The 24431-nt window shown below is 40.3% G+C and overlaps 1 protein-coding gene across 1 annotated transcript; it reads left to right on the plus strand.

Annotated features, from left to right (window-relative positions):
• Window positions 1-4877: 4877 nt before the first annotated feature.
• Window positions 4878-24431, plus strand: ENPP7 (ectonucleotide pyrophosphatase/phosphodiesterase 7). The gene is made up of 5 exons (XM_070735967.1): window positions 4878-5182; window positions 12453-12598; window positions 15555-16175; window positions 18131-18356; window positions 24238-24431. The coding sequence occupies exons 1-5, from the start codon at window positions 4930-4932 to the stop codon at window positions 24243-24245; spliced, it is 1254 nt and encodes a 417-aa protein (XP_070592068.1). The 5' UTR covers window positions 4878-4929; the 3' UTR covers window positions 24246-24431.

Below are 24431 nucleotides of genomic sequence, written 5' to 3' on the forward strand. Positions count from 1 at the left end.
CAGAGGTGTCCAGATTGAATCTAAAATTTCCTATGTGCCAAACCTGTGCTCCCTCACCGCATTGACTCAGGAGCCGTGATGGCGCAGTGGTTAGAAAGATATATTGCAGGCTACCTCTGCTTTCCACTGCCGGCAGTTAGATCCTCAGTGGCTCAAGATTGACTCAAACTTCCATCCCTCCAAGGTCAATAAAATGAGGACTCAAATTGTTGGGGGCAATATGCTGACTCTGTAAACGGCTTAGAGAGGCTGTAAAGCACTGTGAAGCCGTATATAAGTCTAAATGCTATTGCTATTTAAAACCTTCATAAAAAGTGTTCTGTCGGGCTCTCTGGTAGAATCCCCCCAAAAATTCACATGTACAAATTTCAGACACACACACGTTTGAAAATTCAAAACAATGTTCTTTATAATGAAAATTCACTTAAACCAAGTCCTCTTTTGGTATAGCAAAGAGCACTCGTCTCCAAACAAACTGGTAATTTGTACAAGTCCCTTATCAGTTCTGTGATACTTAGCTTGCAGCTGTGAGGCAATTCACAGTCCTTCTTCTTTCACAAAGTGAAACACACTTTGCTCTGGTTTAGTTTCAAAGCGGGGAAAAATCAGCACACAAAAGGTCAAAGTCAGTAAAGCAGTCACGAAACACAACGATCAGATAATCCTCCACAATGGCCAAACCCACAGGCTGCTATTTATAGCAGCCTCACTAATTACCACAGCCCCACCCAACCACAGGTGGCCTCATTTTCTTTGATAATAATCTCTCAGTTGTTGTTGCCTATGCATCGCTCTCCGCATGCGTGGCTGTATCATTAACTCTTGTTCTGAATCCAAGGAGGAGCTAAATAATTGATCTCCTTCTGAGCTGTCTGCCCCACTCTCCTCCTCCCTGTCACTCATGTCTTCTTAGTCGGAGGAGCCTTCATCATCAGATTCCACCGGGGGCAAAACAGGCCTGCAGCATGTGGATGTCTCCCCCACATCCACAGTTCTTGGGGCAGGAGCTGGGCCAGAACTAACCACAACAAAAAGGGAGGAGTGGATGCGTGGACAAGCCCATGTGCCCTGTACATAATTTAATTCTTATATACAGACACATATTAGAGTGTGCGGAACTGGATAAATTAACATATGAAATAAATATGAAATAATAAAGAAGATACAGAATTCTACGAAAGTTGGAATATGTTTTATAACTGGGTAGAGAAAAAAAATTAAAAAAAAGAAATCAGAGGGAATAGAGGAAGGAATGTAAAGTGTGTATAGTTATAGATATAAAAAAGAATAAATGGGGCAGGATAAATAAAGAGAGTATAAATGAAGATATAGTAAAATTAGAGTTATTGTATATAATGAAATGTGATATTAATGGTGGAATAGACTGAAAACTGTAGAAGAAATACAGTTTAACTTACTAGAATCGATATGGAAATATAACATCAACACAGTTTACTGTAAAAGAAAGTGTTGGAAGGTTTTGGTTTTTGTCCTTTTTTGTTTGTTTGTATATTTTAATGTTATGTTTGTATAGATTTGTTTGAAGCTTATGGTTTAATGCCTTGAATGTACTTTTTAACGTTTATATTTAGTAACAATTATTTTGGGGGTAAAAACTGTATGCATGAATGTATGAATGAATGAATGTACGTATGTCCATTAAGATGAGAAGAGAATAAAAGGAAGACATAGCAGTAGAGTGAATCGTGGAATGGGAGAATATGACAGCCGACAGTCTGGACTGAAAACTATGCAAATTGCTGCTAAAGAATCTCAGTTCAAACAAATGGGGTTTTTTTTAATGCCTTTCATTTAAACTACCATGAGCACAGAACAGGCGGAATTTAATGGTGCAATGGGTGGGGGTGGGGGTGTTGTCTTTAGAAATCCTCATGTTATCAAGCTGGAAACCAAAATACATAATGGATTGTTTTTTCCTCTGTGTGTGTGTGTGTTTAGTTTTAGTAAGTATGGTTTGTTCGCATGGAAAGTATTATGGATAGCTGATCCTGCAAGCATTTTAGGTTTCTCTTATTTTAGTGCATTTCAACATTTCCCTTTCAACCAGATAGGACTGCTCCATTATCAACATTTCTGATGACTTCTCCAGCAAGTCAATCTTGACAGCTCCCATCGGTGACCTCTCAGCCACACTTTCTGAGCCCTTCACTCCACCACTCGAAACAGAATACCCTATGAAAGTAGACTAACAATCCTGGGTCTAGAAAGCTTAGAATTACGACACCTTAAACATGATCTAAGTATTGCCCACAAGATCATATGCTGCAACATCCTGCCTGTCAACAACTACTTCAGCTTCAACTGCAATAACACAAGAGCACGCAACAGGTTCAAACTTAATATCAACGGCTCCAAACTTGACTGTAAAAAATATGACTTTAGCAATCGAGTTGTTGAAGCGTGGAACTCATTACCAGACTCCGTGGTGTCAATCCCCAACCCCCAACATTTTTCCCTTAGACTTTCCACGGTTGACTTCTCCAGATTCCTTAGAGGTCAGTAAGGGGCGTGCATAAGTGCACTAGTGTGCCTTCCGTCCCCTGTCCAATTGTCTCTCCTATATTTTATATGTCTTTTCTTCCATCCATATATCCTTCCTCTACTCTTCATTGATGTATTCTATTCTAATATCTTCTTCTATCCCTTCCCTGATATTTACTACTACATGTTTTTATTCTCCTTAACTTTCAATTTGTATTGGACAAAATAAATAAATAAATAAATAAAATTGACAATTATATGTACAATATAATCTGTATTAAAATATTGACCCTAAAAGACATGGTTTGATTTCTGTGTGCGAAGCTTCTTTTTAGGGGATCAAACTCTACCTTCTAAGATTTGTAACACAATCTTTAGCAAATTCTCTAGACTATGTGTAAATATGATTATAAGTGCATTATATTATGTATAGTTTTTCCATGGAGTCCATAAGTTTTTTATATTAATTTTTTACATGTTTTTGAGACCCTGCTGACAGCTAAACTGCCACCCACTTCAGCTACTAAATTATGTAGTACAGACCATATTTTTGTTTTAATCTGAAATGTAAGTAACACAATATTAATATTTTAAAATATTTCCTCCCTATATAAAAAGCTTCTTGCACTTGATAAACTTGCATAGTAAGTGGGGTTTAGCACAGTTCCCTTACTGATATTCTAGCTTACTGTTTGAAGGGGTGTTTTATTTGGGGGAGAACTAAAGAATATGAATTCAGTGGAACAGTCCAAATTTTATCACTTCACTGATTGCATATAGTGCAAAATGTAATTTTTGGTCATCTCTCATGCACTGCTGTCCTTGTCACTTATTTATTGAATTAATGCACTAAGAAATAATTCAATATTCCTCTATTCATCTTGGAGTCCTCTATTCATTGTGAATTTAGTGATACAGTAAGAAAATTATATACTGTTATAAGTAAGATTTTCTTTTAATGTCTGGCTATCTTTATTTACTGATCCCTCACATCATGGACACAAATTGTTTCAACTCCTACCCTCAAAACGTCACTACAGAACACTACACACCAAAACAACTAGACACAAGAACAGTTTTCCCCCGAATGTCATCACTCTACTAAACAAATAATTTCCTCAACACTGTCAACTTTTTTACTAAGTCTGCACTTCTATTTCTACTAGTTTTTTCTCATCATTCCTATCATTCTTTTCCTCCCCTTAGGACTGTATGACTGTAACTTGTTGCTTGTATCCTTAAGATTTTTATTAATATTGATTGTTTCTTCATTGCTTATTTGACCCCTATGACAATCATTAAGTGTTGTACCACATGATCCTTGACAAATGTATCCTTTTCTTTTATGTACATTGAGAGCATCTGTTTATTTTTATTTATTTATTTATTTATTCATTTGTCCAATACACAAATACATAGGAAGAAAAATAGACATGTAGTAATATATATAAGGGTAAAGCGAACTTAGAGGAGAGGATATATGAAAGAAAGAAAATATATATGATAAGTGAGAGAAAGGAAAGACAATTGGACAGGGGACGAAAGGCACACCAGTGCACTTATGTACGCCCCTTACTGGCCTCTTAGGAACCTGGAGAGGTCAATCGTGGAGAGTCTAAGGGAGAAATGTTGCGGGTTAGGGGTTGACACAATTGAGTCCGGTAATGAGTTCCACGCTTTGATCACTCGATTGTTGAAATCATATTTTTTAAAGTCAAGTTTGGAACGGTTCGTATTAAGTTTGAATCTCTTGCGTGCTCTTGTGTTGTTGAGGTTGAAGCTGAAGTAGTCATTGACCGGTAGGACATTGCAGCATATGATCTTATGGGCAATACTCAAATCGTGTTTTAGGCGCTGTAGTTCTAGGCTTTCTAGGCTCAGGATTGTTAGTCTATTTTCATAGGATATTCTGTTTCGAGTAGAGGAGTGAAGGGCTCTTCTGGTGAAATATCTTTGGACATTTTCAAGGGTGTTGATGTCTGCACCAAAGACAAATTCCTTGTGTGTCCAATCACACTTGGCCAATAAAGAATTCTATTCTATTCTATTCTATCATACGGTACCTGATTCCACTCCATTTTCTATTTTTTTTTTATGGTTTAAGCATACAACCAGCAACAGCTTCAGTGCTCAGCACAAATCTGTTATACTTGATCATAGAGGTTACGTTAGTACCATAGGTGAGTAAACAGGATTAGATAACAATGAACTTGAAGAAGGGAAATAATTTAGTGCTGAGTCCCAGTCCCTCACCCACAGAGAAATAAAATGTACAGGATGAACCCTTTAAACCCCAGCAGGAAGTTGTCCTAAAGCCAAGAGCAGGGAGTGGATCAGATAGGATTTTGAACTTGAGACCCTACCGTGTACTTATTATGCAAGTTTCTGAGACATTCGTTTCTTTCCCCCTCTTGCTTTCTCAGAAAGATGTTTGTGTTCCTGGCTTGCCTGAGTACCTTCCTTTCCTTTGTAGTCTGTGCCCCATTGCAAGGGGCACCCCCAAAGACAAGAAGCCACAGCAAGCTTCTACTTGTTTCTTTTGATGGCTTTCGGTGGAATTATGATCAGGACGTGGACACCCCCAATCTCGAAGCCATGGCCAGAGATGGGGTGAAGGCACGCTACATCACCCCACCCTTTGTCACCCAGACAAGCCCCAGCCACTTCACTTTGCTCACAGGTGAGTGTTCCACTCTGGAAGGGAAGGGATGGGATGGAAAGGTAAGGGAGGGGGGGAAATGAGAGTTTGAAATGGATGTATCACTGGGGAGGAATAACACTGTTTGTTTATGATACCTTTCTTTAGTTTATGGTGCTAACGGTAGGAATGGGAGCATTTGTCATTATCTTTAACCCCAAGCCTCCAAAATAACATTGCTCACATTTCATCAGTAAGAAAATAGAAGCAAGTTTCATCTATTTCTAGTAGGTTTTTTCCTCATAATTCCTACCATCCTTTTCCTCCCACTTTGGACTGTATGACTGTAAGATGTTGCTTGTATCCTAAGATTTTTATTAATATTGATTATTTGCTTATTTGACCCCCTTGACAATCATTGTGTTGTACCACATGATTCTTGACAAATGTATCTTTTTCTTTTATGCACACTGAAAGCATATGCACCAAGACAAATTCCTTGTGTGTCCAATCACACTTGGCCAATAAAGAATTCTATTCTATTCTATCCTGTGAACATTCATCATATTTGTCTTGAAGCCTTGGCAATGCAACCCTTGGAGGTTAATTTTGATAGTGGCTTGATCTCTCAGCACATCTCCATCCCCCAAACTCACAGCTAGTTGACAGAAATTTTATCGTCAGCTCTCGCCATTTACAAAAACACTGAGGAAAAAATTAAATTATTTCGACCTTCAAATAGTGATAATAAAGTAGTAGCTTTGTATAATGCAAGTTATTAATCCTTGCTATAGGAATTCTTTCACCCATTATTTTCACACTGAGGAAATGTGCCATGATCATACTAATAATAAAAATACAATGACTCTGCTGTAAATTAATACTTTAAGGCACTGCATAAATTGCTCTTAAGCGCAGTGGTACAGTTAGCACCTCATTTGTTTCGTGCTTCCAAACTTTAACCTTTCTAGATCTATCTACAGGTCAGTTTTGGGGGGAGCTACACTTTTTGTAGGAAATATCATATAATTATTAAGCCTTCTGGCAATTGTCTGAAGATTCTCAGTTGTCCCAAAAGTGCTTTTGCTGGAGGCTACTGGACTTCTTCTTCTTTTTTAAGACATTCCACTTCTCATTCAAGAGACTTCTTCAGCTCCCACAGGATAGTGGGAAATGGAAGGATTTATATTCCTTGCAAACAGCTGGTCATCTGCATCCTTTTAGAGCAGAGGTCCCCAAACGTGGCAACTTTAAGACTTGTGGACTTCAACTCCCAGAATTCTCCAGCCATGCTATGCTGGCTGGAGAATTCTGGGAGTTGAAGTCCACAAGTCTTGAAGTTGCCAAGTTTGGGGACCTCTGTTTTGGAGGATAATTGAAGCACTTGGAGGTTTATCTGTGTCCTCAGAATCACCTGAGTAGTGTTCCTGGTTCTGCGGTCTACTTTTCCCCCCCTGGAAATCCATTCCTACTCCCACACCATTCAAAGGGTGTTAATCTCAAATTGTATAGCAAAAAAATCTGTAGAGATTCATCCAGGTCAGGGTTGTCCCAAAGGCACTTTTTCAGGAGGCAACTGAAATGCTCGACTACTGCAATGCTCTCTACGTGGGGCTACCTCTGAAGTGTGTTCGGAAACTTCAGATTGTCCAAAATGCAGCCGCGCGAGCGGTGTTTGGCCTTCCAAGACATGCCCATATCTCATCATCACTCCGCGGACTTCATTGGCTGCCAATCTGTTTCTGGACACAATTCAAAGTGTTGGTTATGACCTACAAAACCCTACATGGCATAGGACCAAACTATCTCCAAGACCGCCTTCTGCCGCACGAATCCCAACGACCGGTGAGGTCCCACAGAGTGGGTCTCCTCAGAGTCCCGTTGACCAAACAATTTTGGCTGGCGGGACCTGGGAAACAGCCTTCTCTGTGGGGGGCCCGGCCCTCTGGAATCAGCTCCCTCCGGAGATTCGCACTGCCCCCACCCTCCTTGCCTTCCGAAAGAGCCTAAAAACTCGTCTTTGTTGCCAGGCCTGGAGTTACTAGATTTTCCCCCTGACCAACTAGTGTTTTTAGTATGATTGTTGAATGAATGGTAATGGAAGTTTTTAAAATATATTTTTAAGGATTGTTTTTATGTATTAATTGGATTGATTTTACTATTGTGTCTTTATATATGATGTGAGCTGCCACGAGTCCTTGGAGAGGGACAGCATACAAATCCAATTAAAGAAAGAAAGAAAGAAGGAAGGAAGGAAGGAAGGAAGGAAGGAAGGAAGGAAGGAAGGAAGGAAGGAAGGAAGGAAGAACTGGACTTTCTTTTTTCTTTTAAAGACGTTTCCCTTCTCATCCAAGCAGTTTCCATTGTCCTGTCAGTGTTGAAGAAGCTTCTTGGATGAAAAGCAAAACATCTTCAAAAGAAAAAACCCCAAGAAAGTACAGTTGCCTTCTGAAAAAAAACACCTTTGGGATTCTGGCAATTGTAGCTGATGGGCAAAACAGATCCTTCCTTTAAATGTTTTCCACCCAAGCAAAGGCATGATTAGCATTCTTAAAGTAATGGTGGTATACAACTAGCTGAGCTTGGTTAACCAGAGATAGGCAGAGTTGACCCAAATTGAACCAGAGTTAAGATCATCAGGAGGATTGTGGAGTGGCTGTCTAGACTGGGAAGTCATAGATTTTCTTAGAAGAAAGCCATGGCAAGCCATTTCTGAATAGCTGCCAAGAAAAGTACATGAATAGGTATTATTCAAAGGGAAGGAAGGAAGCACATGCCATCTTGAAAGGCAGTATATTAAACAAATCAATAAATCAAGTCACTTGAAATCAAACTTGACTTAAGGGAGTCTTTACTTTTTATAATTAAAAGAGACTATTTTAGATCAGTGACTGTATTTGAAGAAAGCTGAAGCATCAATGACATTATAAGCAAGACACAATTTCTCTGGCTTGCTTGACCTATTATCTAGCAATACTTTCATGGTCCATCCCCTGAATGTTTTGTCATGCTAAAGAATTACAGGCGTGGAGTTCTCAGGGATCAATAGACAAAAAATGGGAAGGTTAAGCGAATGGATGTAAGAAGGAGGAAGTGGAAACCCTGGGCTGTGTGTTTCCAGAGAACCAGAAAGAAGGCTTGGGGGCATTTTTCTGGATTTGTAAAAGACTATTTGAGTATACAAGACATTTCTGTATGGGAGTACAAGGGTGACAACATCACTACAGATTGTCTGACATCTATCTCTAAAAAGAGGTCATTGTCATAGCTGAACAGGTAAAGGAGAGAGAGATGCCAGGCACTAACAGAAGTCAAAGGGAACCTTCAGTAGGAGAAACAGAGCGAGCTAGAAAGGGCTGAAATGAAGAGGGCTAGTAGTTCCACTAGGTCTACATTATCAGGTACAGTTCTAGGATCCTACTGTATAAAAGGCAACTCCCCTCTCTTTTTTGTTACGTATGGACAGACATAAGAATATTTGCATACTGGCTGTGGATTGGCTAATCTAGCAGCAGGAATTTTAAACCCTGTCAGTGGCTAGCAGGCTTCAGGGCAGCCCTTAAAAGTGGCTTCCCTGCAGCCTGTCGGCAGTCCGCAATAACTTCACCTTACAGTTAATAAAGGTGCTGAACTATTGCTGTGACTTGCCTCATCATTTTACCTGCAAACCTAACATTTTTGTTTTGTCTTTTTGCCCTGCTCTTTCTTCATTTCCCCACAAAGCCCTTTAATGGGTGAAAAGAAAGAGCAATAGAATAAAATGTTTCAGAAAGGAAAATGGCAATGGAGATTCCCAGAAATATGGTGGAGGTTCATAAGACATCTTGCCCAAAACTCTCTCCATCCTGGCAGTATCAAAGAACTAATTTCATGGTGGCAAAGGGGCATTGGAAGAATAGCCTGGGGGAGAGAAGAATAGCCTGTGACAAAATAGGGCATGTCCAATTTTTCAACTTTCAATTTGCAAACGTTAGGGTTGCTCAAAAATTGTGACATGTCTTGGGGATGCTAAAGATATTTTGGTTTCTTTAAGATAATTTAGATGTGCTTGGCAAATAATTATATACATAGTGTAACTTTTTAACATTTTGTTTTCTAACCTGATCAAGGAAGTTCTATTTAGGTCCTTTGGCCAGTCAGAAAAGCAAGGCACCACCACTGAATCTCCTTGCAACAAACTAGGGAAATGCTGGGTTTCTTAGACAGTGGTGATTTCATGGCTGAGGAGGTCTCGAGTAACCATTGCCTAATGCTGCCCTCAGGAAGAGGAAGGGAATTAGGCTGGTGGCCTGTCTGTGATAGCCTTCACCCATCAAGGCCAAGTACTATTATAATTATTATAATTATTATCATTATTATCATTATTATCATTATTATCATTATTATCATTATTATCATTATTATCATTATTATCATTATTATCATCATTATCATCATTATCATCATTATCATCATTATCATCATTATCATCATTATTATTATATCAATACAACACAGCAAACGAGATCACTATGCTGGATTTCGTATTTCATCACCAGTCGGGTGCTTCTCAAGCACCTAGGACTGCGTGATGTAGCGGCGAATTATGTTTGCCGATCCCAGTAAAGCAGCCTTTTGCAATTGACAGGTGGAGATTTTGTCAATTCCGATGGTTTTCAAATGTCCGCTGAGATCCTTTGGCACTGAGCCCAGCGTGCCAAGTACCACTGGAACCACTTTCTTTTTTTTTCAATTTTTTTATTAATTTTCATAAAATAAACAGACACACGTACAAACATTAAACATAAAGTGGGGGTGTATTTCCCCCGCTTCTTTTGAAAGTATACATTCAAGTACAGAAAAAGAATACATAGTTGAATATATGTTAAATGTTATAAGGTTTAGTAAATTTGAGTTAAGGTTTTATAAATCTTGAATACAATGTAAATATTAGGTGAAATTAGTATAACATAGTCATCAAAAAATACCTTAATTACTATAGTAAGATGCCATATTCATCAAACAAAACATTTAAACTAATTTCAACTATTATACATATATAGACCAAAATTCTTAATATGTTACTTATACATAAACTACTATGTCATAATCATCAAAAAATGCATTTAAACTAGTATTACTATTGTTATCACCTAGGTAAAAACAAATACAAAAAATTAACTAAAAATAAATGTGCATATCTTATTTTTTCTTATCTATCCATTTATAAACATTGTTCCATGTTTCATAGAATTTAGTATCTTCTTGATCATTTAATCTTCTTGTCATCATGTCCATTTCAGCGCAGTCTAATATTTTAGCTATAACTTCTTCTTCCTTGGGGATTTCCTCCCCCTTCCAATTTTGCGCATATATTATTCTAGCCGCAGTTAATATGTGTATGATTAAGTAAAGAATTTCTTTCTTGTAAGTCTGATTGGTAACTCCTAATAAGTAAAATTCCGGGGTATTATCTATATCTTGCTTTATTATTTCTTTTAATATTTTCTCAATCATCTTCCAATATATTTTAGCTTTACCACATGTCCACCATTGATGGTAATAGGTTCCTATATCCTTCTTACATTTCCAGCATAATGGGGATGTTTTGGGAAACATTTTTGCTATCCTATTTGGTGGGAGATGCCATCTGTAGAACATTTTGATTTGATTTTCTTTTAATGAAACTGATTTGGTCATTTTCCAGTTATTAATCCAAACTTTCTCCCATGTATCTATGTCTATTTCCTTGCCAATATTTCTACACCATCTTATCATAGTATCTTTTAAAGTCAACTCTATATTTTTATGAGCGATGAGAAATTTATATATTTTCCCTATCATTTTTATTGGATTGGTAGTAATTAGATTGCTTAAAAGATTCTTATTTTTATTAAAAATATGAAGAGTTTTATCCTTCTGGTATCTAGATCGAATCTGGGCATAATGCCACCAGTCTATTATTATCCCTTCTTCTTGTAATTTAATCCTAGATTTTAGCTTCATCTGGTCATTTAGTAATTCTTTATATCTATAAGTTATTTTCTTGTCCTTTATGGACTTTGGGTGCGTTATTGCTTCTAGGGGAGCTAGCCATTCTGGGATATTTAAAAAGTGATTTTTCTTTATGTCTTTCCAGACTTCTAGTAGATACTTCCTTAATGTATGCCTTTTAAAATATGAATGATTTTTTTCCTTATCATACCATACAAATGCGTGCCATCCAAGCATTAGATCATGTCCTTCTAAGTTTAGTATTCTTTTGTTCTCTAGAGTTATCCACTCTCTAAGCCATGTTAATGCAGCAGCCTGATAGTATAATTTCCAATTTGGAAGGCCGAATCCTCCTCTTTCTTTGATATCTTCTAAGCAATTCATTTTTATCCTTGCTTTTTTCCCTTGCCATATGAATTTTTTAACTAGGTTTGTTAAAGTTTTAAAAAAGATTCCCCCTGGATTTATTGGAATTACCTGGAAGAGAAATAAAACTTTGGGTAAAATATTCATCTTAATTGTTGCAATTCTTCCTAAAAAAGATATTTTCAGATTATTCCACATTGCTAAATCTTTTTTAATTTCTGTTAGTAATTTTGTATAATTATCATTTTTTAATGTTATTGTTTTCGCTGTTAAATTTATTCCTAAGTATTTTGCTTTTTTTACAGTCTTTATTACCACTGGAACCACTTTCACTGGCTTATGCCAGCGTCGTTGCAGCTGATGGGTACACCTTGTCCCCACTGATCCCCCCCTTGTCCCCCCCTTGTCCCCCCTTGTCGTGGTAGTGGGGCTTGTGTGCTTCAATGAAGCTGAGAGCTGTGCCGGTGGTAGTGTAAACTACTGGTAGGTCTAACCTTGCCAGTAGTGGTCAAAGCAGAGGAGCCAGATTAAACGTACCTAACCCATTTAAACTAATGGAGAGACAAAACAAAAAAAAGTCCATACTAGCTCGGTCGTTGCCCAGGCCAAAATGGACCGCGGTGGCTGCTGTGGAACCTGGGCAGCCATCGACAAATGAGCTACAGGAACAAAACAAACAAAGCTTACAAATTAAAAAGCGGCAGAAATTCTCAGTGTCAGAGAATCGCACAATCATGAAGTGTTATTACAACTCGGAGCCTGAAAAACGTGGATATCAAAGACGGATGTACCAATTATTATTGTTGTTGTTGTTTGTTTGTTTGTTTAGTTAGTTAGTTAGTTAGTTAGTTAGTTAGTTAGTTAGTTAGTTAGTTAGTAGATTTGTATGCCACCCTTCTCCGAAGACTTGTATCCAGGGGTTCACGCAACATACAGATTAAAATTAATTTCGAGCTTCTCTCTCTTCTGGTAGGAAGGTATATTGAAAACCATGGAGTGATTCACAACATGTGGTTCAACACTAGCACTGGACAAAAAGTGCCTTATTACCATACCCAGCGGAAGTCTGACTGGTGGGACAATGGAAGCCTCCCTATCTGGATCACAGCGCAGAGACAGGCAAGTCCAAAATCATAACAAGAAGCTTCTCATTCAGTGTGTTACTTACACACACAAAAGTGCATTTGGCAACCAATCTTAAGCATCCTGCAGTAGCTAAAACACAAACACAAACAAGAATAAAATTAGATACACTGTTATAAACACTGGGGAATTGCCTCCTCCCTGTCAATAGAGTGGGTTCTAATTGTCAGTTGAAGTTAATTAATTTAGAATCAGTTCTTCAAAACAGATCCTGAGAAGATGGGCAATGAAAAGATGAGATGTCTGTGGAGGTTCAGAGAAAAATCTATTAGTTTCTTAAAAAAAAAAAAAAGGGTGGGGAGAAAAGCTAAATTAAACTAAACTAAAATTGAAAGTGGAAAAGCAATTGTGTGAGAGAGGGGATGAATGGATGGATGGAAGATAGATGGATAGATAGAGAGAGAGAGAAAGAAAGAGAGAGAGAGAGAGAGATTAGACTGACAGACAGACAGATATTGGAAGGCAGGTTTAGGAAGGGCCAAAGTCATGTTCTATTATTTATCTTTTTATTAATTACCGTATTTTTCAGAGTATAAGACACAAGGAGGGTGGGGGCTATTCTGATATCTGGGGGGAGCTTGTTCCAGAGGGCCGGGGCCGCCACAGAAAAGGCTCTTCCCCTGGAAAGGACCCCCTCCTCAAAGAAGCGTTGACAATCTCCTGGACCCAGCTCCGTGTCACCTCCCTGTTGGCCGAAACCAGCCAGGAGGGACATGGATCCAGTAAGCAGGTGGTGGAACTCACAGCTCCAATGGCATTGTCCACTTCATCAGGTGTCACCAGATCAAACTCTTCCCAGACAGATGGACAAGTACGGGCCCCAGTCACCTCAACTGACTCATTGTCAGTCGACTCTATTATCAAATTGGAGTCGAGGTCCGCCCGGATCTGAGCGATTTTATCAGTGAAAAATGTGTTAAAATCCTCAGCACTTCTCTGCAAGGGCTCCCCAACTCCCCCCTGGTTAAGGAGGGAGCAGGTCACCCTAAACAGAGAAGCCGGGCGGGATTCCGCTGATGCAATCAAGGTGGCATGATACGTGTATTTTGCCGCCTTGAGTGCCACTTTGTAAGTCTTAATATGAGCTCTTACAAGTGTTCGATCGGATTCGGATATACTCTTCCACCATCGCTTCTCTAGACGTCTCTTCTGGCGTTTCAACTCCCGGAGCAGCCAGATTTTCACCCTATTTTTAAGGGGGGAAAAGATACATTTTATACTCCGAAAAATACGGTATATTTATCCATTAAAGAAAACATGCACACAAATGTTTATCCAAAGGAGGATCGCAAGACTCCTTCAGATAAACATCTTTTAAACCATTGGGATTATATAAAATCAGTTCTCGTTTCTATGTCACTGAATTTGGATTCTTTAGCATTCTGCAGCGTTGGTTTTCAATGCTATGTATATGTTGTCCTCCAAAGAAAAACTCTGCCGTGGCAAACAGTTGCTCCCTTCCGTTCTTGTGCTGACTTTTGAGGTGTAAGCACTGACCATACGTTCAAGGCGCAGCTAAGACTCCAGCCTGCATTTGAACTTGAGGCAGTAGTGGCTTGTACCCAGTGCAGCTGGGATCGGGGTTCCAGTAGCAGAAATTGAGATGTGCACACACCTCTGCACTCCCAATGTGTGCGCCCGTGCACCCACGTGAGATTTGGCTTCTGCGCATGGGCAGCAAGTGAAATCTCATGCAAAGATGCTTGTGCGTGTCAGATTTCACTGATATTTGGCATGCGCATGTGTAGAAGCAAAAAAATAACTGAAAATTGGCAAAATCTCACGTGCGAGAGCATCATTGTGTGAGATTTATCTTGCTGTGCATGTGCAGAAGCCAAATCTAATGCCAATGCACGATGCACACACACTAGCAACGGTCCCAGAGAGCGTACCAGTAGCTCAGTGATGGGCTACCAAAATTTTCCCTATCGCACTGTGGGCATGGCTTATGCATTTTGTTTCAACACCTTTCAGTGCAAATTGAGTGTTCTGGAGCTCCATTTTTGCTACACCACTGTCCAGGCAGTAGCCCACCCTTGATTATCTACTATGTTTCTATGTTTCTAATAATTCATCACGAGCATGATTTTTGAAAATACCACTCTTAGTTCCGAAGAGTTTGTTGAGACTGATTGGGGCTTCCCAGAGAAGTGTGTCCAGTTCTGAAGACCTCACCTACAAAAAGATATTGATAAAATTGAACGTGTCCAAAAATGGGGTACAAAATGGTGGAAGGTCTTAAGCATAAAACCTATCAGGAAAGACTTCATGAACTCAACCTGTATAGTCTGGAGGACAGAAGGGAAAGGGGGGGCATGATCGAAACATTTAAATAGGTTAAAGGGTTAAATAAAGTTCAGGAGGGAAGTGTTTTTAATAGGAAAGTGAACACAACAAGAGGGCACAATCTGAGGTTAGTTGGGGGAAAGATCAGAAGCAATGTGAGAAAATATTATTTTACTGGAAGAATAGATGCTTGGAACAAACTTCCAGAAGACGTGGTTGGTAAATCCACAGAAACTGAATTTAAACATGCCTGGCATAAACATATATCCATTGTAAGATAAAATACAGGAAATAGTATAAGGGCAGACTAGATGGACCATGAGATCTTTTTCTGCCGTCAGTCTTCTATGTTTCTATGTTTCTATTATATAAAGTGTATGTACACACACGCATGCACAGCTCTTCTAAAATTATAGTACATTCATCTCATTTACTGCGATAGGAAAAAGATACCGAGAGCCCAGGGGGGAAAAGGGGGGGGGAATCAAAATTTTGCTACCGGTACTGTGTACCTGACTGTACCCGTAGGAGCCCATCATTGCAGTAGCGGCTGGTAAGTGCAACCTTCACCTGGTCTTGGACACATAAACATGTAGCCCAGTGGATTGTGTTGCCAACTCATAAGTTTACGATCTTCTCATTCTAGGGTTTGAAAACTGCCTCCCTGTTTTTCCCAGGAGGGAATGCCACCTACCAAGGAGAAGAAGTGAGAGTCAAGAAGGTGGAGAAACTCCTCCACAAGTATGACAACGAAACCGAGTGGAGACAGAATGTGGACACCGTCATGAAGTGGTTCCTTGAGGACGACCTTGACTTTGTGAGCCTCTACTTTGGAGAACCCGACTCTACCGGACACAAATATGGCCCAGAATCTCAGCAGAGGAAAGACATGGTCCGCCAGGTTGATCGGACGGTGGGCTATTTGAGACAGCGCATCGCAGAGCATGGCATGGACTCGGTCCTTAATTTAGTCATCACCTCTGACCACGGCATGGAAACCGTCATCAAAAAGAATGAAATCCACCTCCTCAAAGTGGCCAACTTCTCATTCAAGGACATTCAGTTTGAGCTGGTTGATTATGGGCCCCATGGCCTCCTGCTGCCCAAACCTGGGAAATTAGAGCAGGTTTATGAAGCCTTGAAAAACGCTCACCCCAAACTCCACGTTTTTAAGAAGGAGGAATTTCCCAAAAGATTCCATTACGCCAACCATGTCCGTGTCACTCCTCTTGTGTTGTACAGTGACCCTGGCTACGTGATCCATGGGGTACAGTGTTCTTTCTACCTTGTTAATGCCAGGCTTTTTTTCTCCCTTTACCTATGTGGCTTTCCATTTCATGCTTGGTAAACATAAAGAAGCTTCTTTAGAAGGACAAAGGGGAAGAGTCACCTAAAGTATCTCTTCCAAGACATTTTGCTTTGAATTATCCCATGTGGGTTCCTTTTATTTTGCAGCCTTTTTTTTTGTACAGTAATCTCTGCCATTTTTGACGGTGTTAGCCAAAGCATGCCGCTTCGCTGTGTGATATAACACAGACAACCTTGTGCATATTTGTCACACTCTATGACAGCCTTCCCAAACCATCTATCATTCAAATGTTTTGGAACGTGCCAGAATTCCCAATGGCCAAGGCTATTTAAGAATTCTGTGCATTACACCATAACGCCAATAGATTTGGAAAGCATCTATTGGGAAATGCATTTTATGGAGGAAGCGACTTTGGGAAACATTTTGCCTCTATATTCCTAGTTGCAACAATTTTTCTCCTTATTTCAGCACATCCCACTAACCCATATTGAATGGATTTCTGAAAAAAATATACTTAGGATTGTCTTACTGATCACTGTTGCAGCAGGCATATTATTATTTATTAGATTTGTATGCCGCTCCTCTCCGAAGAATCTGAAGATTCTGTTCCATCTCATAAACATCTCATTAGGTTTGTTCCATCTGGCAGGAAAAACCTTTGGTAGAAATTTTCTGCTGGTCAAGCTATTTTTGAGAAAGAAAGCAAGTCACTAGCCTGCTTGGCCACATTGTAGGAATTCATCATTTCAAAATAGCAGCGCTCGGAAGGAAACTATGAATTGTGAGACCGAGGATCCCTGAACTTGTGATGTCTGGAATCGTGCCACATGGAACAAACCTAATGAAATGTTTATGAGATGGAACAGAATCTTCGAAGTCTTCGGAGAGGGGCGGCATACAAATCTAATTAATAATAATAATAAATAATAAAAAGAATCAGTTCTAGATCTATTGAATCCAGAACTATACAGAATATGTCAATTAAACCAGATTCAATCTGTCAATTAAATCAGTGGCTAAGTTGCTGAACTTATTGATCAAAAGGTTGGCAATTCAGCAATTCTGAGACTCTCTCCGAGTCTTCGGAGAGGGGCAGCATACAAATCTAATAAATTATTATTATTAATTCTGATCCATAGTGCTGCATAATGGAGTGAGCTCCCGTTACTTGTCCCAGCTTTTGCCAACCTATCAGTTAGAAAGCACATAAAAATGCAAGTAGAAAAATCGGGATCATTTTGGTGGGAGGGTAACAGTGCTCTATGTGCCTTTGGCATTTAGTCATGCTGGCCACATGATCACTGTGATGTCTTCGGACAGCGCTGGCGGAGATGAGCTCCGCCCCCTAGAGTAGGGAACAACTAGCACATATGTGCAAGGGTAACCTTTACCTTCTCAATGCTGGCATAGCTAATTTCAATCCACTTGCTCTTTTGCTTTCCAATAAGTTCAAAACCCCAGCAACACCAGCTCTCCAGTTCTGCGCTAATGTAAACAACAATATAGTTGCCAACTTTGTCTCTCTTTTATCTGCCACGCAAGTGGGTTGTGCAAGTTAAGAAACTGAAAGTATCAACAGTTCCTAGTTAGCGTGAATTATCTATTTAGCTGCAAATATATTCCCCTTTTTTAAAAAAATATATCATCGCAATCACTCTGTGTGCAGGTGTGTTTAAGAAATAAGACTATCAAAAATAGGAAACGCCTGCTTAAATCGATTACAGAGATAAGCCACGCTCTTTTTATTTATTCATTTACTGTTTCTATCTGCATTTTTCATCGAATTGTTGTTTTTGGGAAGGTTTTATTAATGACAGATAAAAGCTGGGAAATCACTAAGGGAGGGGAAACCCTCTTCTTTTAGCGAAAGGCAAATCGCACATGCTGAGCTGTGGCCTTGCCTTCTTTTTCAGAGAGTGAAAGTCCAGTTCAATAAAGGGGAACATGGCTTTGACAACGAGGCTATGAATATGAAGACCATCTTTCGAGCTGTGGGACCAGCTTTCAAGCAAGGCCTGGAGGTGGAGCCTTTTGAAAGCGTGAATATTTATGCCCTCCTTTGCAAACTCCTGAATATCACACCTGAACCACACGATGGATCCTTGGATGTCACCCGGCACATGCTTGTCAAAGACTCAGGTCTGTTTGGGGGGGGGGGGCTGGTTTTTTTCCGCTGCAATCCACCAATTATTCCATGAACCAATTCAGTCCAAAAAAGATTAATTACATATCCGTCAGAGAGACAGGCTTATAAATTGTCAATGATGTGCCTTAATAGTCCCTTATGGAGGCTGAGGATCCCTAAAGAGTTTGCTCTTTTCTGATCAGGGATAAACCCTCTTACTTAAGTAGCAGCCGTCTCCACAATCTTTATAAATTGTGCACTGATGATATCAAACCCCAAAGGAATTCTTTAACTTATCCAACAAGACCTTCTAAGGTAAAAAGAGAGTAGCTTTCAAACATGCACTGCTCAAAAAAATAAAGGGAACACTCAAAGGACACATCCTAGATCTGAATGAATGAAATATTCTCATTGAATACGTTGTTCTGTACAAAGTTGAATGTGCACAACAGCAGGTGAAATTGATTGTCCATCAGTGTTGCCTCCTAAGTAGACAGCTTGATTTCACAGAAGTTGAATTTACTTGGAGTTATATTGTGTTGTTTGAGTGTTCCCTTTATTTTTTTTGAGCAGTGTATTCCTCCCCAATTTCATTGGCTTGCCTAGCCTACCTATAACCCCTTTCAGTTTATTCTGGCATCAGTGAAGCCAAGAGTGGGAAGGAAAGGGATATAAAGTAAATCTTTGCCTATTTAAAAAAAAGTAACACTAGGAGAGACCAGGGGAATGTCTCTGATTTATTCAGTATTTTATTGTTACGATTAGTGTTGGGCGAACCCAACGAAGTTCGGGTTCCGGTTCAGCAGCCGAATTTAAAAAAAAGGTTTTGCCGAACTTTCGAGTTTGGTGTTCAGGAAAGCGCCAAGAAGCGCCGCCGCCCAGCTGTCACCTTCCAGAACAGCCGTGGGGCTTCCCGGTGCTTTCCCAAACCCCAACCCGAACTTTTGCCGAACTTTCTAGTTCGGTGCTCGGGAGACCGCTGAGAAGTGCCCTGGCTGTTTCAGAAGGTGACAGCTGGGCAGTGGTGCTTCCGCAAACAGCCGGGGAGCTGTCGGACAGTCAGGAGGTGCAAAAGGAGGTGGGGAGTCCCACAAGGGGATTCCAGGGGCAGAGCTTTGACGTCACTGAGACATCCTTCCTGGAATCCCTGTTTCAGCCGGCCAGGAACAAACCTCTGGTGATGCCACGGAGCCAGTTCTGTTGGTGCTGCTCCATGAAAACCACAATTTTTTTAATTTTTATTTTGCTGATTTTTTTCTTCTGATGTACTGTGCATGTGCCGTCATCTTGTTTTTGGCTTTCTTTGGGGGGGGGCGCTTGCAAATTTTCAACACTGTGCATGCACGCATGCCAAAGGCCACATATGCCTGTGCGTTACAGCACACCAGCAGCAAGGTAAGTTAGAATCCACCCCTGGCATGCCATAGGTTCACCAACACAGTAATATAATGTACAAAACATATAGGAATTTCTAAGAAAGTCAGTTGGGTCAAATTCATGTGTTCACATTCTCCTCCCATCTTGTCACTACTTTGTATATGTTCTAGGACAGTGATGGTGAAACTATGGCGCATGTGGCACGCAGAGCCGTATCTGCTGGCATGTGAGTCGTTGCCCCAGCTCAGCTCCAACATGCATGTGTGTGCCAGCTAACTGATTTTTGGCTCACACAGAGGCTCTGGTAGGGTGTTTTGGGCTTCCAGAGAACCTCCAGGTGGATAGGGAAGAGTGTTTTTACCCTCCACTGGCTCCAGGGAACCCTTTGGAGCCTGGGGAAGGCAAAACAAAAGCCTACTGGGACCACCTGAAGTTGGCAAACAGGCCATTTTCGGCCTCCAGAGGGCCTCCAGGGGATGAGGGATGTTGTTTTGTGGGTACTCACACATGTGCGATAGTGTACATGCACACTCTTTCGGCACCCAAAGAAAAAAAGGTTCGCCATCACTGTTCTAGGATGAAGGACAAAAGAGTGACAGGTTTTTCTAATGCAATAAATATATGCAGTCCTATCTCAATTTCTACGTTTGGGAAGGCAAGTCCTGTTTACAATCATCGTAATTCTTGCATAATTTCAGATAGGCTGGCTATGTTTTCAAATCATGCTTTAAACTAGCCGGAGTCCCAATCTCCCCATGAGGAGCACGAAGGAGCAAGACACTGGGGCATAGCAGTATACCTTATAACCGTAGGAAGAAACTATCATTCCAATTATGGATTTTTGTTTTCCAAATTATTATCGTGTATGCTAAGCGAATGTATGCGAAGCTAAGTTTGGAGTTCACAACTAATGAGCTCCTCTGCTCGCTGCCAACAAAGTGCACCTTTGATCTGAAACCAATGTCTCATATTTTATTCAAGCCATCACTTACCCTTTCGCTTGTAGGTGATCTCTTACACAAATACCAGTAAAAATTTGACAGCTTCTTACCTTTTGTTATATCTCCCCAAATCTACCTCCCCACTTTCCTGGAGCAGGTCAATCTTTTCCTGTGGGGCTATCAGATTCATCACAATTGCTCTCCATTGAGAGATGTTTGACCAGGAAGATAGAGAAACAAATTTCATGACCTGTCAGGGAGGGAAAAAAATTATAGGGGTGGGTGGGAAGAGAGAGCGAGCGAGCAAAGGTGTTATATGCTCCAGCGGTAGTAGGGAGCCCCCTGCTGGCCAAATATTGACACCCAACCTAGGTGTCGTCCAATTAGAATACGATGCTTGTCAGAGTGAAGGCAGAGCTGCATAATTGGGTCTGGAAAGGAAGCACATATTTGAGAGTTCCCCTATCAATATTAATTAATTAATTACTGTTCAATGTGTAGCTAATGTTGGGAAAAAAGGAGTTAACCACCTTGGACAGAAACATCTTTTATTTCCTTGTGTTTAAAGCCATCAATAAATCCATTCAGTGAATGGATTCAGATTTACAGATTTATCCTGTTTCCACAGCCCGCTGACCACGGTTTTTCAGCCAGGAAGGGCAATGGAGGGAAAGCAAGAAGCAGCTTTCTTCTTGCCGGCCGACTAGAGAATTTTTCTGCATTGTTGTTTGTTTATGTATTTATTTATTTATTTATTTATTGGATTTGTATGCCACCCCTCTCCGAAGACTCGGGGCGGCTCACACCACATCAAACAGTGTACAATATAAATTACTAAAATCCATTTAATATGATTAACTATTCTATAACCCATTCTAAAAACCCTGGAGAATTAAAAAATCATTCATTCACGTTCGAACCGCAAGCATGCCTCATACTCGTAGGCCAGAGCCTAGGGCAGAGGTAGGCAAACTTGGCTCTTCTGTGACAGGTGGACTTCAACTCCCAGAATTCCTCAGCTTGCATGATTGGCTCAGGAATTCTGGGAGGTGAAGTCCACCTGTCACAGAAGAGCCCACTTTGCCTACCCCTGGCCTAGGGTCTAATGACCCCAAGTCTGGCGGCATAGATAGGTTTTCAGGTTCTTACATAAGGTGGGGAGGGTGGGGACAGTAAGAATCTCTGGGGGGAGCTGATTCCAGAGGGCCGGAGCCCCCACAGAGAAAGCTCTTCCCCTAGCCCCTGCCAAGCGACATAGTCTAGTTGATGGGACATGGAGAAGGCCGACTCTGTGAGGCCTAACTGGCCGCTGGGACTCACGCAGCAGGAGGAGGGTTCCACAAGTAATCTTCTAGTTCAATGCCATGTCGGGCTTTATGTTGCCAAACTCCTTGAGAGCCACACTCGTGCTAGCCCACATGAGCATGGAGCCAGCCAGTGGCGAGCTGGACAGGCCAGAGGCAATGACAATGGCAGAGTCTGGCACTCAGAAAGGGCAAAGTTAGCAAGCTCCAAGCCACATCCTGTGCTACCTCTGCCGACTCACAGCAGCAGACTCAGTTGCAGCCCAGATGAGCCGAGGAACTGTGTGTGTGTGTGTGTGTGTGTGAGAGAGAGAGAGAGAGAGAGAGAGAGAGAGAGAGGATACTAGTAGATACATATATATATATGCACACACACACACACAAACACACACACACACACACACATACATACATACATACAGCTACATTCGGCTATGCTTAGACACACAATAATTTGCTGCAGATCAGATATAGATACATACACACTGCTCAAAAAAATAAAGGGAACACTTAAACAACACAATATAACTCCAAGTAAATCAAACTTCTGTGAAATCAAACTGTCCACTTAGGAAGCAACACTGATTGACAATCAATTTCACATGCTGTTGTGCAAATGGAATAGTTGTGCAAATGAAATATTCAATGAGATTATTTCATTCATTCAGATCCAGGATTAATTATTATTATTATTATTATTATTATTATTATTATTATTATTATTATTATTTTTTAATTAGATTTGTATGCCGCCCCTCTCCGAAGACTCGGAGCGGATGTGTTATTTGAGTACTGTATTCCCTTTATTTTTTTGAGCAGTATATAAAGTTCCCCTTATTTTTTGAGCAGTATATCTATTATATGGTCTCTAGGAAGCAATTTCAATTATCTCAACACTGAAAAATGTGTCATTGTTCTCCTGGAAGTTATGGGCAACAATTGAGGTCTCATCTGTATCCACCAAGTCATGGATTAAACTCTCTATATGAATGTCTCCCAGGGACTGTCGGATTGAGCTACACTGTACAGGCAAATGATACTTGTCCTTTAACATACGGAATGACAGAAACTCATTATTTCCATTCCTAATGAATCGCTGAAGTAAAATACAGCATCCAACTTAATCTTCAATACAGCCATTTTCTAAAATTAAATTGACCCTGCAACTTCAATTTAGAAAAAGGATCAAAATACACTTTTCAAGAAATAGCACACTGCGTTCATATTTGACTTGGTGCAGTGGTGAAAATAGTTAGATCTACTCTTACATTTCAAACTCCCAATGGAGCAATTAAGCAAAGATACAATGTTTGAACATTCCATCAGAGCCCAGGAAGGAGAATTTACATTGAGTGAAGCCATCCTAATGTTAGAGCGATTCAGAAGGTTTGCTTATTGGTATCGTTTAAGATTTGGGAAAACCAACCCCATCCCCCTCACCTGGTAGCTGATTTATTCTTTTTCAGTGATAGCCTTTTGCTATGGATGCAAAAGATGGAGAAGAAAGAACATATTTAGTTTAAAAACACACACACACAACGATTTTGGGATTCCAGTTTACAAAGGAAGAGAAACAGAGAAAAATACAAGAAAGATCTTTTATAAGAGTTTTGAATTGGGGGGGGGGGACAGGGAATTGTAGGACTCTCCTCCCCCCTTTTCCCTGTTTGAGCAGCCATTTTTAGCCAGTCTGAAGAATCCAGAGTTTCTGAGGAATAGATTTGTGCAGAGTGAGTTAATATGGGTAATGAGAAAATATAGGAAGAGGAGGAATATCAACCTAGCGGGCTTTCTCTATAGACCCTGAAGCAGTTAGGCAGCTGAAAAAGAAAAGATGGCTTCCAAACCTGACAGGGTCTATGGAGAAAGCATCTATTTTTGAGAGGGAGGGAGGGAGGGAGGGAGGGAGGGAGGGAGGGAGGGAGGAAGGAAGGAAGGAAGGAAGGAAGGAAGGAAGGGGAAGGGAAGAATCAGGGTAACAGCTAATTAAACAGAGTCTAAGACCACATTATAGAAGAGAGAGGCAACCTGTGCATGTCGTGAATATTATGTTCAAGATGTCTGCATTTATTTTCCTGAAAGAAAGAAATTAGTGGTGGTGGGAAGGCCCACTCTTGGATAATAACAAATATGTCCAAGACTAGGAGGATTTCCTTCCCAGTAGCATTTTTCTGCTTTATTCAGCTATGGCAAATTGGAAATGTTCAGTAATTTAAGCATGGACTTGTTCCATCTCCACTAGGATATTCACTATTGCTCTTTCTCATTCCCAGATTCCTAATCCCAGAAATTATCCCCTCACAAAAGAAGGGAACCTGCTGCTTTTTTTCCACCAGGGGGATTTGAAGTTCATCTGGATGGCAACTGGAGAAGAACGTGCATGTTCCGGGTTCTTACGAATTGTTATTGCAGAGACAAAAGAACGCTAATGTATAGGAACCGTAGAAATTCACTAAATAAAATAAGA

Source organism: Erythrolamprus reginae, chromosome 2 (assembly GCF_031021105.1).
Source record: "Erythrolamprus reginae isolate rEryReg1 chromosome 2, rEryReg1.hap1, whole genome shotgun sequence".
NCBI lineage: Eukaryota > Metazoa > Chordata > Lepidosauria > Squamata > Dipsadidae > Erythrolamprus > Erythrolamprus reginae.

Excerpts from the sequence above, each read along its gene's own strand:
- ENPP7 (XM_070735967.1), top strand. The coding sequence starts at position 4,930 with ATGTTTGTGTTCCTGGCTTGCCTGAGTACCTTCCTTTCCTTTGTAGTC. Across the intron at positions 5,183-12,452 it reads CCACTTCACTTTGCTCACAG|GAAGGTATATTGAAAACCAT; the intron begins GTGAGTGTTCCA and ends CTCTTCTGGTAG. Across the intron at positions 16,176-18,130 it reads CTGGCTACGTGATCCATGGG|AGAGTGAAAGTCCAGTTCAA; the intron begins GTACAGTGTTCT and ends CTTCTTTTTCAG.